The sequence below is a fragment of the Narcine bancroftii genome, chromosome 2 (genome assembly GCF_036971445.1).
Source record: "Narcine bancroftii isolate sNarBan1 chromosome 2, sNarBan1.hap1, whole genome shotgun sequence".
Classification (NCBI taxonomy): Eukaryota; Metazoa; Chordata; class Chondrichthyes; order Torpediniformes; family Narcinidae; genus Narcine; species Narcine bancroftii.
The window spans coordinates 138,149,931-138,164,214 of record NC_091470.1 but is presented as its reverse complement, the minus strand read 5'-3'; the positions used below and the strand labels follow the sequence as shown (position 1 = coordinate 138,164,214).

Here is a 14,284-nt window from a genome sequence, read left to right as displayed (position 1 = left end):
TAAATCTCTACCTACAAACCAAACATTCTCCTGCTCAGTACACACCATCCACCCATTGCCACATACAGAGTAACGCAGCTGATCGCTGATGAGTAAATCAGGAACATGGAACAAAATTGCTTCTCAGTGAAGAAGAAAACCTTCGAATCTGTGGATAAATCTAATAGTGTTTCCTGACAGTTTTTCTTCCGTGATTCTGAACTGGTATCGTATTCAGGGTGAAAAGCGAAAATGATTTGATACATTCACCTACGCGTATCGCGCTGCCTGAACTTTTCAACAAGTTTTTGAACGGGAGCGATCAGCTGCTCTCTGAATTTTCTCTGGGTCACTCCGTAAATGAAGGTGTTGGTGCAACAGCTAAAAAGCTGAATCACTGACCCCGCCATATTTGCAAAATAAAGGCGGATGGAAGTCTCCAGGTCCGTGCGAAGGCACCGCATGAGAATGAAGACCATGGTGGTGGTCGCCCAGCAGAGAAGAAAACTCGCCGACAGGGTGAAGAGCAGAATGATGGATTGTCTCCGGCTCTCCATCTCCGGGTCGCGTTGTTTCCCGGCATCTCGCTGCCCCCTCAGTTTCCTGCGGACACGGCTCGCTGCCAGTATCTGTCTGACGGTCAGAGCATTGAGGGTTAAAATGAGGAAGAAAGGAAGCAGCGGGTTCAACAGGCGGTCGACCCAGTAAAACCCCTCAAAGGATTTTAAAAATGGAAGAACACGTCTCCCTCCACACATATCATCATCTTCTGTTAAATCTAAATACATGAGATAAAAGGGAATGTTCTTTAAACAGAATGCGATAGATATTGTGCTAATTATACTAAACGCATGTTTTGGAGTGCAGTATTTTTCTTTGATCTTCCGCCAGCAAATAGCCACAAAGCGATCGAAAGTGAAAGCGACAGTGAACCACACGGAACAATCAACAGCGACGTGACACAGGACATAGTGAACAAGGCAGAACGGAACTTTATTCAAGAGGATGGCCATGTTGAACAAAATTGATTGATTTGTTTTCCAAGCGAATCGGTAACCTGTGACCAAGTGAAAGAGCAGAACCTCGAGAATCACCACCATTAAGTCAGCGACAGCCATGGCCAGCAGGTAGCGAGTGATACATTTGGAGAGACCACAGTTTCCTCGGATGAAAATGACGATGGCCACCAAGTTCACTGAGGAAACAAATTACAGTAGGATTGTGTTAATCATCGAAGCAAACACGTCAACGTGTTATGAATTGATCTTTCTTAGCGGACCCAGCATTCAAACGTATGAAATAAAGGATCATTAATACATTGATACATCATTGAAATCTCCCCAACTTGGTGCATCTACGATTCTTTCATGTACTCAATTGCAGGATAAGGAAATCATCGTGGATTCATCCGGAGTGTGCTGGCAAACAGTTCATGGAGAGGAAGTGACGGGAGCACACCGTTCAGTGTGACAGATTCGACGGGTCGGCCCGTTGAACTCTTGACGTCCAAATCAAGATCCCAAACCACTGAGACTTCATTGCAGCCATGGTCTTGAACAAAGATCGTATCGGGACGCCGTGTTAATGAAATTCTGGGAAGTGTAATAAGGATACTGCTGGGTAAATGAATCCTCAATAGAGAGATAGTGAGATTGGCTTCAACAAATCGGGAAAAGAAAGGAAGTCGAAGCTTGCATTCGGTAACTGTCATGTGGCACCGAATTATCTGTTTTCGTTACCAGCAACGAAATAATTCTGCAAAGATGCGGAAAGGTCTTGGAGGGTGATGCGAATATGGACGGGATGCGCTGACTTGACGCATTGCCAAAACACTGGAAGGTTTCGTTTAACTTTAAATAGATATTAGTGTGGATCACATCGTTTCGCACCGCAAACGTGGGAATGCCCTTCGAATTCCTTAAACTGCTCTCGGACTTTTCTCAATGACCCTGTTGCATGAAATAATTACCAGGGATGCCGATCGCTGTGAGAAGTGTATAACATATGTCCACGTAGTCGACACTTGCCATTTGCTTTTGTACGATTCTTTCTTTGAGTCTCGTACTTGAGGAATCACACGGGATAGAATTCAGAAGCTGAAGAAAAGATTTCGACTGTTACAAGTAAAATTAATGTCAGAAATAAATTACGAACAAATAACATCAAAGGTTTTGTTGAATTCTCTACAGATCGAAAGTTTAACTGGTGGTCGTCTCTGATTCTGCCACTTTCGGGTTCTTTGCGTCCTGCTGGTGCAGTTCGATGTCGAGGTCAGATCGCAAGTTGCTTCTTTATATAGAACAAGAGAATGCCTTATTTCACAACACCTTGCAGCATTTTTGAACTAAACAAACAACGCAATATTTTCCGCATCACTGAACGGTGAATTCCAAATGGTGCAAAATTATAGAAATAACACTCACCCTATCATTGCAACTCGGTTAATTCTGATGGGTCGACGGAATCAATAATCAGTGGTGGCGACCCTGCACATCGATCCACCTGAAGAGACCTATAACTACGTTAGGTTTTCGCGTGGATACCCTGTGACCCTGTTTCTCGTGGTAATATTAAGTTGACTGGCAAGGAAACGCCATTGTTGATCTTCAATGCAGCGCCACGTTACCGCTTATCGTATTAAACCCAATGTGAACTGATCGCTGCATTTTCATGGCCAGGTGGAGCTGGTTCGCATGTATGATTTCCATACACACTCGAGGTCAGGGTCAGGAGAAAGCAATATAAAGTGTCTCTATTTTTATTTAGACGAAAACGATCTTCATTATTCACCAAAGATGCGCGGTTTAGGTATGAGTGTAAGATTTGAAACTGGATTGTCAGAGCTGAAAACAGCACGGTGAATATCCACCGTGATGGGAGAGGTGCAAATGATCTCGTCCCAACCACACAGAAGTGATCCGAATCCGAATTTATGGTCAGGAACTAGTCATGAAATTTCGTTTTTCTTTATAGCATCAGAGGGAAAGAAATGGAAGGCAGTAAAATCCAAACCTTTATTCTTTCATATTATATCGATTTTGCAATGTTAAAACATGATATCATGTAACCAGTTAAAATGATTGGGTGGAACATAATCTTCCCACTTCATTAAAATTACTCGCGTAACCATCAATGAAGCAAAGGTTCATATAAACCTATTATCAGCTTTTGAGTGGTCTGGTTTCGGCGATTCCCTGACTGGAGTTCAGTCTGATGCCCGTGATGTCCAGGCCAAGTTGACAAACCTCTGGAGTTGATTCTTGTCCTGCGGTTTGGCGCCTCCATCCCAGACACATTAACCGTGTCGACAGTTTACGAATCATTGATGACAAACAGAACCATCTCAACCACCTTCACAAGGTTTAGACTTCTTCGGGATTGAATCGACATGAAGGCACTAGGGCAGATCCTTGAAGATGATAACTTCCAGAAATTGGAAGTACTGAGCCCTCAAGGAGGACTTCATTCATTTCTCTGCATTGACATCTCCTCTGCCCTTTCGATATGAGAACATTGAAAATTAAATTACCTCGACGGAGGTACTTCCCCTCGAGAAGTTAAGTATTACTTTAACCTGCTGAACCATGGGTTCTTCTCAAGTCCACACCAGACTCCACGATTTGGATCCAAATTACCAAACAAAGCAATTATCGTTTTAAATTCCACAATCGACAATTCTTTGAAAGAAATATTTCACAGACCAAAGAGGGATAACTCCAAACGGCCCTTTCAACAGTTCACAACAACCCAGTGATCGGTGAATTGTAGTCCCTGACACCTAGTTAATTGTGTGTCCCCTTGAAGCTGTTCATCTCTGTTCAGTCATGCAGACCAAGTCAAATTTGAAAATTCTTCAGTTTCCTACTGAGCTGCTTCCATGCTGGCAGATTGGAGCCGGCTAGAAACCCGTCGGATCCATTCATATCACTTCCTCCATAGTCTGCAATCTCCAAGACTCTGGCAAATACATTCTTTCACGGGGATTAGGAATTTAGCGTGTCCGTCGTGATTGTCTCTGCTTCCAGCCACCTCAGCGGTCCTGCAGTGCAATCCCACCAATTCCTTCTACAATTGATCCATCCGCTGAGACCTCCACTCCCCTTCTTCCAGGAAGGCAACCATTCTTTGGAACCGTAGATCCCTCGCTTACTCACAGGAAAACGAAACAACCCCCAAAATATTGTTCTCAATCAACAGTGTCGAAACACCGATCAGCACCGCTCTTCTGTGGATGAATTTAGCGCACACCTGGTTCTTCAAGTCCGTGAGTGACAATGAGTCACTCGCCTCCGAACATCTCAAATATTCCCACAATGTGCGAGGACAAATCAGGGGATTCATCACCTCTTCTGTCAGTTCTCCTAACTTCAGAAACAGAGCTTGTGCTGCCTTGTTACTTACTAACTAATTAATTAATTAATTAATTGGCTGGTTGATTGATTGATTAATTACTTATTAATTGTTAATTATTAAGCTTGACTTGGTGGTAGGGAAAGTTATGCAGTGTTTTCTTAGAGATGGTGCGTATAAATATCGAGATATGCAGGGATTGATCAGGAGCACCCAGAATGGGTTTGTGAAGGGGAAGTCATGTTTGACGAACCTTGTTGAGTTTTTCCAAGAAATTACAAGAAAGGTGGATGAAGTTGATGTAGTCTCTCTGGATTTTAGCAAAGCTTTTGATAACTTTCCACATGACAGGTTAGTATGGAGGGCTTAGTCACTTGGGAGTGATAGAGGAATAGTAAGATCGGTTCAGAGGTGGCTGGAGGAGGGACAGCAGTGTCATAGTTGACAACTGTCTGTCAGTCAGGATAGAAGCCTGTGACGAGTGGAGTACCTCAAGTATCGGTGGTAGGATCCCTGTTGTTCATAATTTATATTAATGATTTGGGTGATAGAGTAGTTAACAGGGTAAGTAAATACGCAGACGATACGAAAATAGGGGTGTGGTGGATAGCGAGGATGGTTTTCAGGGATTACAGAGGGATTTGGTTTGTCTGGAGAGTTGGGCTTAAAGATGGCAGGTGGAATTTGATGTAGAGAAGTGTGAGGAGCTTCATATCAGTAAAAACAATCAAAATAATGGGGAGGACACTGGGGAATGCAGAAGAATAAAGAGATCTTAGAGTTATGGTGCTGCATTCCTTGAAGGTCAATTCCTATGTTGACAGGGTGGTTAAGAAGGCATTTGCTATGCTAGCCTTCATAAATCATAGCATAGAGGAGATGAGCTGGGAAGTGAAGCTGCGACTATTAAAAGTGTTGGTGAGGCCAGGTTTGGAGTATTGTGTTCAGTTCTGGTCTCCAAATTGTAGGAAGGATATAGATTAGGTGGAAAAAGTGCAGAGAAGATTTATAAGGATGTTATTGATGGTAATTCCCTACTCCTTCTCAACTTTTATTATCCCCTCCCGTACATAGTCATGTATCATACAACCACTCTCACCACTTCTTTCCCCTTTTGCCCATGTAAACCTCACATTCTTTCTTCATCTGTCGAACACATCCCATTTTTCCATTTTTTTGCTGTTCAACTCCACTCCACAATCCTTCAGTCTTCCTCATTTGTCCAAGCTTTAACTTCCTCATTCAGCCATCCTCACACCCTTCCCAATTCACTCACCTGTTTCTTGGTGAAGAGGTGATGATTGCATGTTTAATGCTTCCCTGTCATCAAGAAACTCCTCACTTGGGACATTTCCAACTTCATGAATCGTGTCTCTTATGTAATTCCATTGGGACTGCATCTGTTCACTTTCATTTGGAACTGGATCACCTTCCACTGGGACTTTGCCCTCAATCGGAGCTTCCTTTGTTGATATGGTTCCCTCTTCGAGATCATCTTCGTTTGGTGCACCAGCTGCCTCAGGCCTCTTGGAAATATTTGTTAACCAATTTAATATCCAGTCTGTAAAACATTGGTTATAGGTTAAAGAGTAACATGGAATAGAGCAAACGACCAATTCGAATTGACGGCACGAGGTAACCAAGACATCTGGAACAGGACAGCATTGTAAAATGTGATCATGGTCATTAGCAGGATGAACAGTTCGATGCCAGCTGACCAGACATGCCCACTCAAATGGGGTAGGATAGGAGACACGGCAAATCAGATTCAGTGAATAAATGCAAACATGAACAGTGACATTACTAGCACAATTAAAGACGATGCAGGGAAACCTTACATAGATCATCCTCTACATAGAATAGTCTGCCTCTTACCTGTACTCGTAGATTGATCACCTGCACCATCCTTCTGGATCATACACTCTCGTATTCATTTCTAGGACATCGTCACACGCAGTATGGCCCATAAATGCTGATGCAGTTTGCGTCATGCAGCATCTGACCCACATGGGAATATCTCCTTGGGTCACACAGTATCTGATCAATGTGTGTACACACTCCTTGTATCGCATTCGGACCCACCTGTGGGAATCAACCCCAGCCACACACTGTCTGGACCATCTGGCCACATCCTAACTGGTCAAACCTTGCCCGTTGCACCTGGTGTACATTTCCCCACGTCACACATTGTCTTAATCGAACACTTACCAATTAGCCCACATGCTATGTGGTCCCACGCGCCCTGCCTTCGCAAAGTTGCAGATTATCTGATGTCATTCTTTAATGGAGCAAAGTTTGCTCCTATTTCCAAAACTCAAACACGATGGAAAATCCCAGTAGGTCATGCAGTACATGTAAGAAGTAACAGGTTAACAAAGCATTTTCAGGCCTGGGTGCATTGTCCAAGCACAAATGATTGTTTTCCCTGTACTTCCTATGGATGCAGCGTACTGCTGAGTTTTCACGACACTTTTGTGTATTCCACTCATCTATAGATTTTCCGGTTAGACTTTGTCCGAATAGTGACCCGTTCAATCATTATCAGACTCAGACGTGGGCTGCGTGTTCATGACAATCAATTCTGTTCCGTTCAAAACTACGGAGAAAATGTCGTACCTATCGGATGGGTCACCGTGACGAAAACGCTACGTCACTAAACAGTAGCCAAACATTTCAGTTCTGTGACTCATGCCAATGTTGACGTGTCTGGCCATGCCCTTAGGTGCTGTCCAAGAAACCCCAGCAATAACTAGGAGAAGCCACACCTGATTTTCTGTCAGGACATTTCCCAACCAGGTGGCATAAACACCAATTTCTCAGATTCTAATAGCCCACTCCTCCTTCTCCCTCTCTTCCCCATCACTCTGTCTTCTTTCCTCCATCTTTCCACCCCTTCCATCTCCTTTCATAGAGATCCTCTCCCCCTGTGAGCTGGTATGCTCTCCCTCACTTATACACCTATTACCTCTTAGATGTGGGGCTGCCTTCCCACACTCCACAACCACCATTTTGTTCAGGTGACTGCCTATATTTAGCTCATCCCTTGATGAAGTGCTGAAGCCCGAAACGTTGCTTATATTTACCCATGGAAAGTACAGCGTTCCAGATGCTCACTTTCTCTGCATGGGATTTTACAGGGATACTGCAGACCTTGGAGTTCCACCCTATCTCAGGTATAATCTATGTACCTCTATTAAATCTCATGCTTTGTTGCTACAAATATATGTTTCACATTATCCACAATTTTTTCAAACTATTGAAACTCACCACATAATTTGAAGTCATCCACTAGATGCACTGAAATTCGAAGACTTCTACAGAGCCTCCTTTGCCTGATCTGCCTGTCATCGGCTCTCTATTCTGTGTGGCCGCCTGCTTCACATCCACCTCTTCTCCACGACTCCTAATCACCGACATCAGAATCCAAAGTAATTCAGTTCCATCTGACTGTTCCTACATGTCCCCATCCACGACAAAGCTGCTCCAACATCTGTTGTACCCGTCCCTTGTCCACTCAGCTCTTTCCATGATTCAGCGGGTTAGACAAACCTTAGTTTCTGGCAAGACATCCAAACCCATTGTGATGTCCACGCTTCCACAAGGAATTCTGATACACACCTTTACCCTTTCGTGTCTTCACCTTCTGCCATGTGGAATAAGAGATTCCAATATTTCAATTCTCTGCAATAAATAGTATTGACACTATGTTTGGGCACTGTACTTTCATCGCCGTATAATCCCCCAGTTCCATCAATAACGTGGTTAAAGTGTCTGTATCCACCATATCTGATCTTATTCGGTCACACACTATCAGAAATCACTGAGCACAGAGCATTTCCATTCCGATTTTGGGCCTGTTATGAATTCTGAATTCCGATAAGCTTCTAATCAAATCTGTATGCATTGACCAAATCCATTTGAAAATATCACTCGATCGTACTCACTCATTTCAGCTCATGGAATAGAATGGTCACATACCGAAATTAATCAAGCAGGTTTTCCCTGACAGAAATCAACATGCTTTCTGATCAGTAATGTTATTCTTTATGATGCCTTCATAGACAATATGGTTTCCAGAGACTGGGATATTCCTTACCACTTGCATAATATGTCAAAATGGAAGTTTCTTGTATTTCCTCTCACCCATTAACTTATATCTGTCATCCTTGCAGCCAAAATAAACAATTTCAGAGACCTGTGGCTGTGCACTTCCCATTCTTGCTTAATCCCTGAATTGGTAGTTTATATATATGTTCAAACAAAAGGATCCTTAAATCTACTGTGGAGGAATGGGGAGAACATCAGTTTCTAAGGTTAACAGTTCAGAGCATTTTGAAAGTGATCCGATCAGCAGAAATCAAGCAGATTCAAGTAAGAGGAGCAGGAGGAAGCAGAAATTGTGCTAAAGGTTTGTTATGTTATTTGGACCAGTTCAAATTCCTCTGCTCACACTGATCAGCCATGGAGGAAGTAAAGCCACTGGACCTGTGAGTCACGTTTCAGACATTGTTTGAGCTGGCAGTAGAGAAAAACAACTCATTATATGAAATTGTTTGAGCTACCAACACCCCTTTATGAACTGTATACACATTTGCCTTCTTATTGTCTACTTTGGAAGGTACTTCCAGAGCCTGCAGTACATGCACATTGTTATGGAATCCAGAGGTCCCCATGAACCAGCAGCAATAGATATGCACAACAACGGGTTATGAAACAAAAGTAGATTTTAATTATAATTGATCAAGTAAACAGAATTAAACTTTAAATTATTACTTAACCTACCTAATCCCCCCTCTAATTCTATGCGCGGGTATGTGTAATGTATAGATAAGATTGGAAACGTTCTTTGGATCACAGTCCAATCTCACTGGTTGCAAGCAATTCTTGTACTCACACAGAAGTTAGCATTCACAAAGTTCACCAGGCTTTGGTGTTTAACAGGCAAATGGTTACCATTCAGGTGGGTTCTTGCTGGTTTTCAGAGTGAGATTCCTTTTCCAGGATATCCACATTTGATTCCTTTCCAATCAGTCTTGCTTACAATACATGCTCCCTTCAGGGTTTTCCAGATGATGCTCATTCTTTCGGGTCACCTCAGACAGCTAATCCTCTCCTTTGACCAGACAACCTTCCATACGTTTGCCAAATTTGTCCTTCTGGAACTGATTTCTCTCTCTGTTTCACACCCTCCATCTCTGAGAGCGAAACTGTTCTGTCCATTCCCTGCAAAGATTACATGCTCTCCGAGACAAGCTGTATTCTGCAACTTTATTGCTTTCTGCAAAGGCCCTACAAGCTTTCTGTAATTTAAAATGTTTGTGTGCAACTTTCTCGAACAATCATTCCCAGACAACCTCTAAATACTCTGACACTGGGCCTAAATACACTAATCCCAATAAAAAGAACTTCGTGCTTCCTGGAACATCCAGTTACACTGTTGGAGTGAACAGTCATAGAACCAGACAACCAGAGAACATGACAGCACTGAAACCAGGCCATTCCACCCCTCTAGTTGGTGATGAAATATTAATCCGCTGACCTCCTTTTCTGAACGAGTGAAGCATCTCTGATTTTTAAAGCTACCACGACCATTTCTACCCTTCTGGACCATGTTGAAACCTATTTACCAGGGACCTGTAACAGTCAATCCTATCCTGTGTCAGCCAAGTCTCTCTATAACAGCCACAATATTGTAATTCAACATATTGATTCCTCTCCCGTCTTCCACATTCTAACATTGAAATAAATATATCGGAAACCCTCCAACTGGTTGCATTTCTGCTCCATCCATTGCCTGTCCTTCCTCACTTTTTCGTTTCACGTTGCTCCCACTGTTCAACCATCCGCTCCTTTCTCGGCTCTATTCTTCTGTTTTCCCCTCTCCTTCCCAAATCTGTTCTACCATACCCAACATCTTCAGTGAACTCATCCACCAGGATATGGGACCCCCTTCCCTTTCAGCTGCATCCCATCCTCTTTGGACAGGTCCTACCTTCCCCGAATCGGGGCCAAAGATCCAGATGTCCAAGCCTCCGTCGCCTGAAGCAATTATTCAGTTACAGGTAGATTCCTTTTCTCTTCATTTTAGACATGCAGCATGGGATCAGGCCCTGTCAGCCCATGTGCCCGCCCTGGCCAACCCATTCACCATCACAGACTCATCCCTTGGACATGAAGCATCAGAATTCTGAAATATGTTCCCGTCAAAGGATCAGCCCCACAGGAGACAGTGATGAACGAGGCCAATATGTGATATTTGAAAAACTTACCAGTTATTGTGAGATTTGGCTCTTTTCAGATCAGAGCACGTTCAAGGGATGAATTGAGCCCAACAATGTCCTGGCCAAAGTGCAGGAACTGAAGCCTTGAATCAGAAAGGGGAATCCAGGTGTTCTCAGGATGGAAAAGCCCCCACCTCCTTCTCCCCATCCCTCTCTCTTCATTCCTCCATTTCTCTCCACCCCCCTTCTCCACCTCTTACTTGAGGACCCCTCTCCCACCCGCAGCCATTATGTTCGGGACCAGATGGCGGCCAATTCCCGAGGAAAGCAGCGCCCCCTTCCGCCGACCCAGTGAAGTAGGCGACGCGTTGCTTCGCGTCTCCCCTGCACCAGAGGCTCACCAGTGGCGGAGGCTCTGCCTCTCCCTCCCCGCAGATGCAGAGAGGAAGCCTCGGCTATGGGAAGGTTGCTCAACAGCCCCTTTCCCAGCTGTGCTGATGGCGAGAAGAAACCTCAGGCCGATGGACCTGTCAGCCCATAGATGCAGTAGATCCCTGCAGGTTTGACAGGGGAGATCAAGGGGAGAAATGAGATGACGAAGGACCAGATCCAGGTGAAGATGGGCAAGGAGAGAGGGAGAGGACATCCCTGGGGTTGGGTTCAGGTCTTGGACCAAAAGAACCAAATGTGAACCATCTTGACTTATTAAGCATGGGTCAAATTCACGTCATTTGCGCTGAGAGGAAAGATGTTCAATCTGACTTGAAGCAGGTGAAAAGTGAAAGGTTGGACTAGGCTTCAAATTTAAAGCAACAGTTCAAAGAGTTGGGTTGGATCTGCAGAGACGTGGGCATCTACATGGGTAGAATTGAAAGGGTTAAAATCCTCTGTGGGGGGGGGAAGAGGAAAAATTATGGGTAAGATGTAAAAATGAAAGTCCATAAATTAATGTTTAGATTGTTGGCCTGAAAGAACATTTTGAAGGAAGTGCTGACCCTGTGGATTATTCTTAAAAAATTGATTCCTCGAATCTTGGGGGAAGAAAATGTTCCAAATGGAATTGAACTGAAAAAGGCTCCTGGAGCTTTGCGGATGAAGTCACTGCCAAATCCACCAGGCCTACAGCTATATTGATTCAATACCTACAATAGCAAGATAAAGAAAAAAACAATGCAAAATATGGAACCTATGGTTATTGATGGAAATAAAATGGTTTTTTTTTATCAGATTTACGTAAAACGGTGGAGGATGGAAGAAAACAATTTAATCCAGTGAAGTTGAAGAAAGGCAAATATTCACTTCTAAATGTCCTGCTACACTGGTTTTGGAGATTAAAGGACCCAAATTCTTTGTGGATGAAGAAGACAGTGTCTTTCTTTTAATCCATTGAGGGAGAATCTGTGCGTATCTGTGCGTATTTGGAGGAAAACAAGGAAAGGACGCTGCTGGTGACACTGCTCAGAGAGCAAAGGTGCAGAAAGGGGGAGAAACCTAAAGGCAATTGCTGTGTTATGTTCTTTTATGCAGGAGCGCAGACATGCTGGAAAACAATTCTGGGGGCCATCTCTTTTTCTTTACCCATTGCAAACTGTAACAGAGGAGGAGGTAGCTGGGAGGAAACAGCGCTGCTGTCAAGAGACAGATAGATTAGGAGAATGGGAAAAGAAATGGCCAGTGAATTCCCATGGAGAAAAATCTCTGGTCTTGAACTTTGGTAGAAGGAATAAAAGGGCAGATTATTATTTGGATAGGGAGAACATTCAAAATTCTTATGGACTTTGGAATCCTCGTGCAGGAGGCCCCATAGGATAACCTCCATGTTGGTGGTCAATCAGCTGAATGGAATGTTCTATTTATATCACGAGGAATAGGAAATAAGAGCATGGATGTGATGTTGAGGCTTAAGAAGTCACTGGCGAGGCCGCACCTGCAGTAGCTGAGAGAGTTTTGGGCTCCTTATTGAAGAATGGATGTGCTGGCATTGCAGATGTTTTAGAGAAGATTCACAAGAATGATTCCTGGAATGAAGGGATTAACATATGAGGAAGGATTGATGGATCTTGGACTGTACTCCTTGGTGTACAGAAATATGATGAGTAGTGGGGGCCCTCAGAAGTATTTTCAATGTTTTGAAGCCAGGACACAGTAGATGTGGAAAAATTATTTCCCATGTTAGGGGAGTCAAGGACAAGAGGGTACAACTTCAGGATTGAAGGGATCCCATTTAAGACAGAGGTGTGGAGGAATTCTTTTGACACACAGAATGGAGAACATCATGAATTAACTGGTGACTGCGGTGGCCAAGTCGTTGGGTGCATTTAAGTCAGAGATTGATAAGTATCTGAATTGTCAGGGTATCAAAGGTTACAGAGAGATGGCAAGGAGTGGGACTGGGTGATGGCTCATCACAGCATGGCACAGTGGACTCCACAGACCAAATAAACTCTATCTTCTGTATAATAGTAGTGGCATTATCCCCAGCATTTATTCCTCAATCATTCTTCAAGGTGTTCTGTGATTGCATGTGGGAGAATATTAAGATCAAATTAGATGCGATTCCTGACTTACAATAGTAACTACACTTCAGAACTTTGTAAGATGAGTGCAAAGCCCTTGGAGATACTTGAAAGGATAATGAAGAACACTGTAACTTTGCCACACTGTTGGCGTAGTGCTTAGCGAGATGTCGTTGCAGTACCAGTGTTCGGGACTAGACCTCTTTTCAAATCCCACACTGAAGTAAGACGTTTGTATGTTCTCCCTATGCCTGCATATGTTTTCTCCGGCGGCTCAGGTTTCCTCCCACCATTCAAACATAATGGGGGTGTAGGTCAATGAGGTGTAAATGGGCGACACTGACTCATGGGCTTAAATGGCCTGTACCCAGCTGTATGTCTAAATTTAAAACATTTATTAAAAATAATTCAAAAATAATAATTTTAATAATAAAATACACTTTGTTTTAAAAAAGCATTAAAATTGATTCTTCATTTGAAATCTGTCAACCTTTCAGTAGAGGATGAAGTCAGACATCAGTAAGGGGGTGATATTGATCAGAGAGGATCAATGTAGCACGAGGAGAGGAGTTTGGTGAGGAAAGGTTAATGAGCAATTAAAACATGCTGGAGGGGTCCTGACTGATGTCCCACTGTCTCTTACCTGATCAATCGTAACCCCCAAATCCCTCTTCACACATGGCCTTGGGCCATGCTGCCTGTATTGGGAGACACCTCCTCTTCCTGTACCAACATTGCTGAGGGGAACAATACCACCCTGTGTGACCTCACTGGCTGTGAATATTTGAAACATATCTGCCAGGGCTCCTGTTATTTGTACACGAGCCCCCTTCAAGATCCAAGGAAATATCTTTTCAGGCGCTGATGATTTGTCCACCATGCCCTTCATCACTTCTAAAACTTCCCTTTCCCTCAACTTGAGCCCTTCACCTTTACCATTGATATCCATTCACTATACAGCTCCATCCCCCACACCATAGACCCCAAATCCCTTTGTTTCTTTTTCGACAACAGACCCAACCAATTCCCACTCCACCACCACCCCACTCTGTGTGGCAGAACTTGACCTCACCCTCAACAACTTCTCCTTTCATTCATCCCTCTTCCTCCAAGTCGAAGGGGTAGCCATCCACACATGCATGGGCCCCAGATATGCCTGCCTTTTGTTGGCCATGTGGACAGAGAAGGGGTTTGCAGAAATGTAATGACACCATACAA

General features: G+C 43.6%; 1 protein-coding gene across 1 annotated transcript; it reads right to left on the bottom strand.

Annotated features, from left to right (window-relative positions):
* Window positions 1-245: 245 nt before the first annotated feature.
* LOC138752932 (probable G-protein coupled receptor 139) lies at window positions 246-13,793 on the bottom strand. Its single transcript, XM_069915541.1, has 4 exons — window positions 13,710-13,793; window positions 10,599-10,693; window positions 5,606-5,890; window positions 246-1,174 (listed from the first exon to the last, which is right to left on the bottom strand). The coding sequence occupies exons 3-4, from the start codon at window positions 5,727-5,729 to the stop codon at window positions 246-248; spliced, it is 1,053 nt and encodes a 350-aa protein (XP_069771642.1). The 5' UTR covers window positions 5,730-5,890; window positions 10,599-10,693; window positions 13,710-13,793.
* Between the last annotated feature and the right edge of the window lie 491 nt (window positions 13,794-14,284).

Bases quoted from the DNA above. Each gene is read 5' to 3' on its own strand.
- LOC138752932 (XM_069915541.1), bottom strand. From the start codon at position 5,729: ATGCAGTCCCAATGGAATTACATAAGAGACACGATTCATGAAGTTGGA. The intron at 1,175-5,605 runs GTGAGTGAATTG...TTGTTTCCTCAG, and splicing joins ACCTCTTCACCAAGAAACAG to TGAACTTGGTGGCCATCGTC.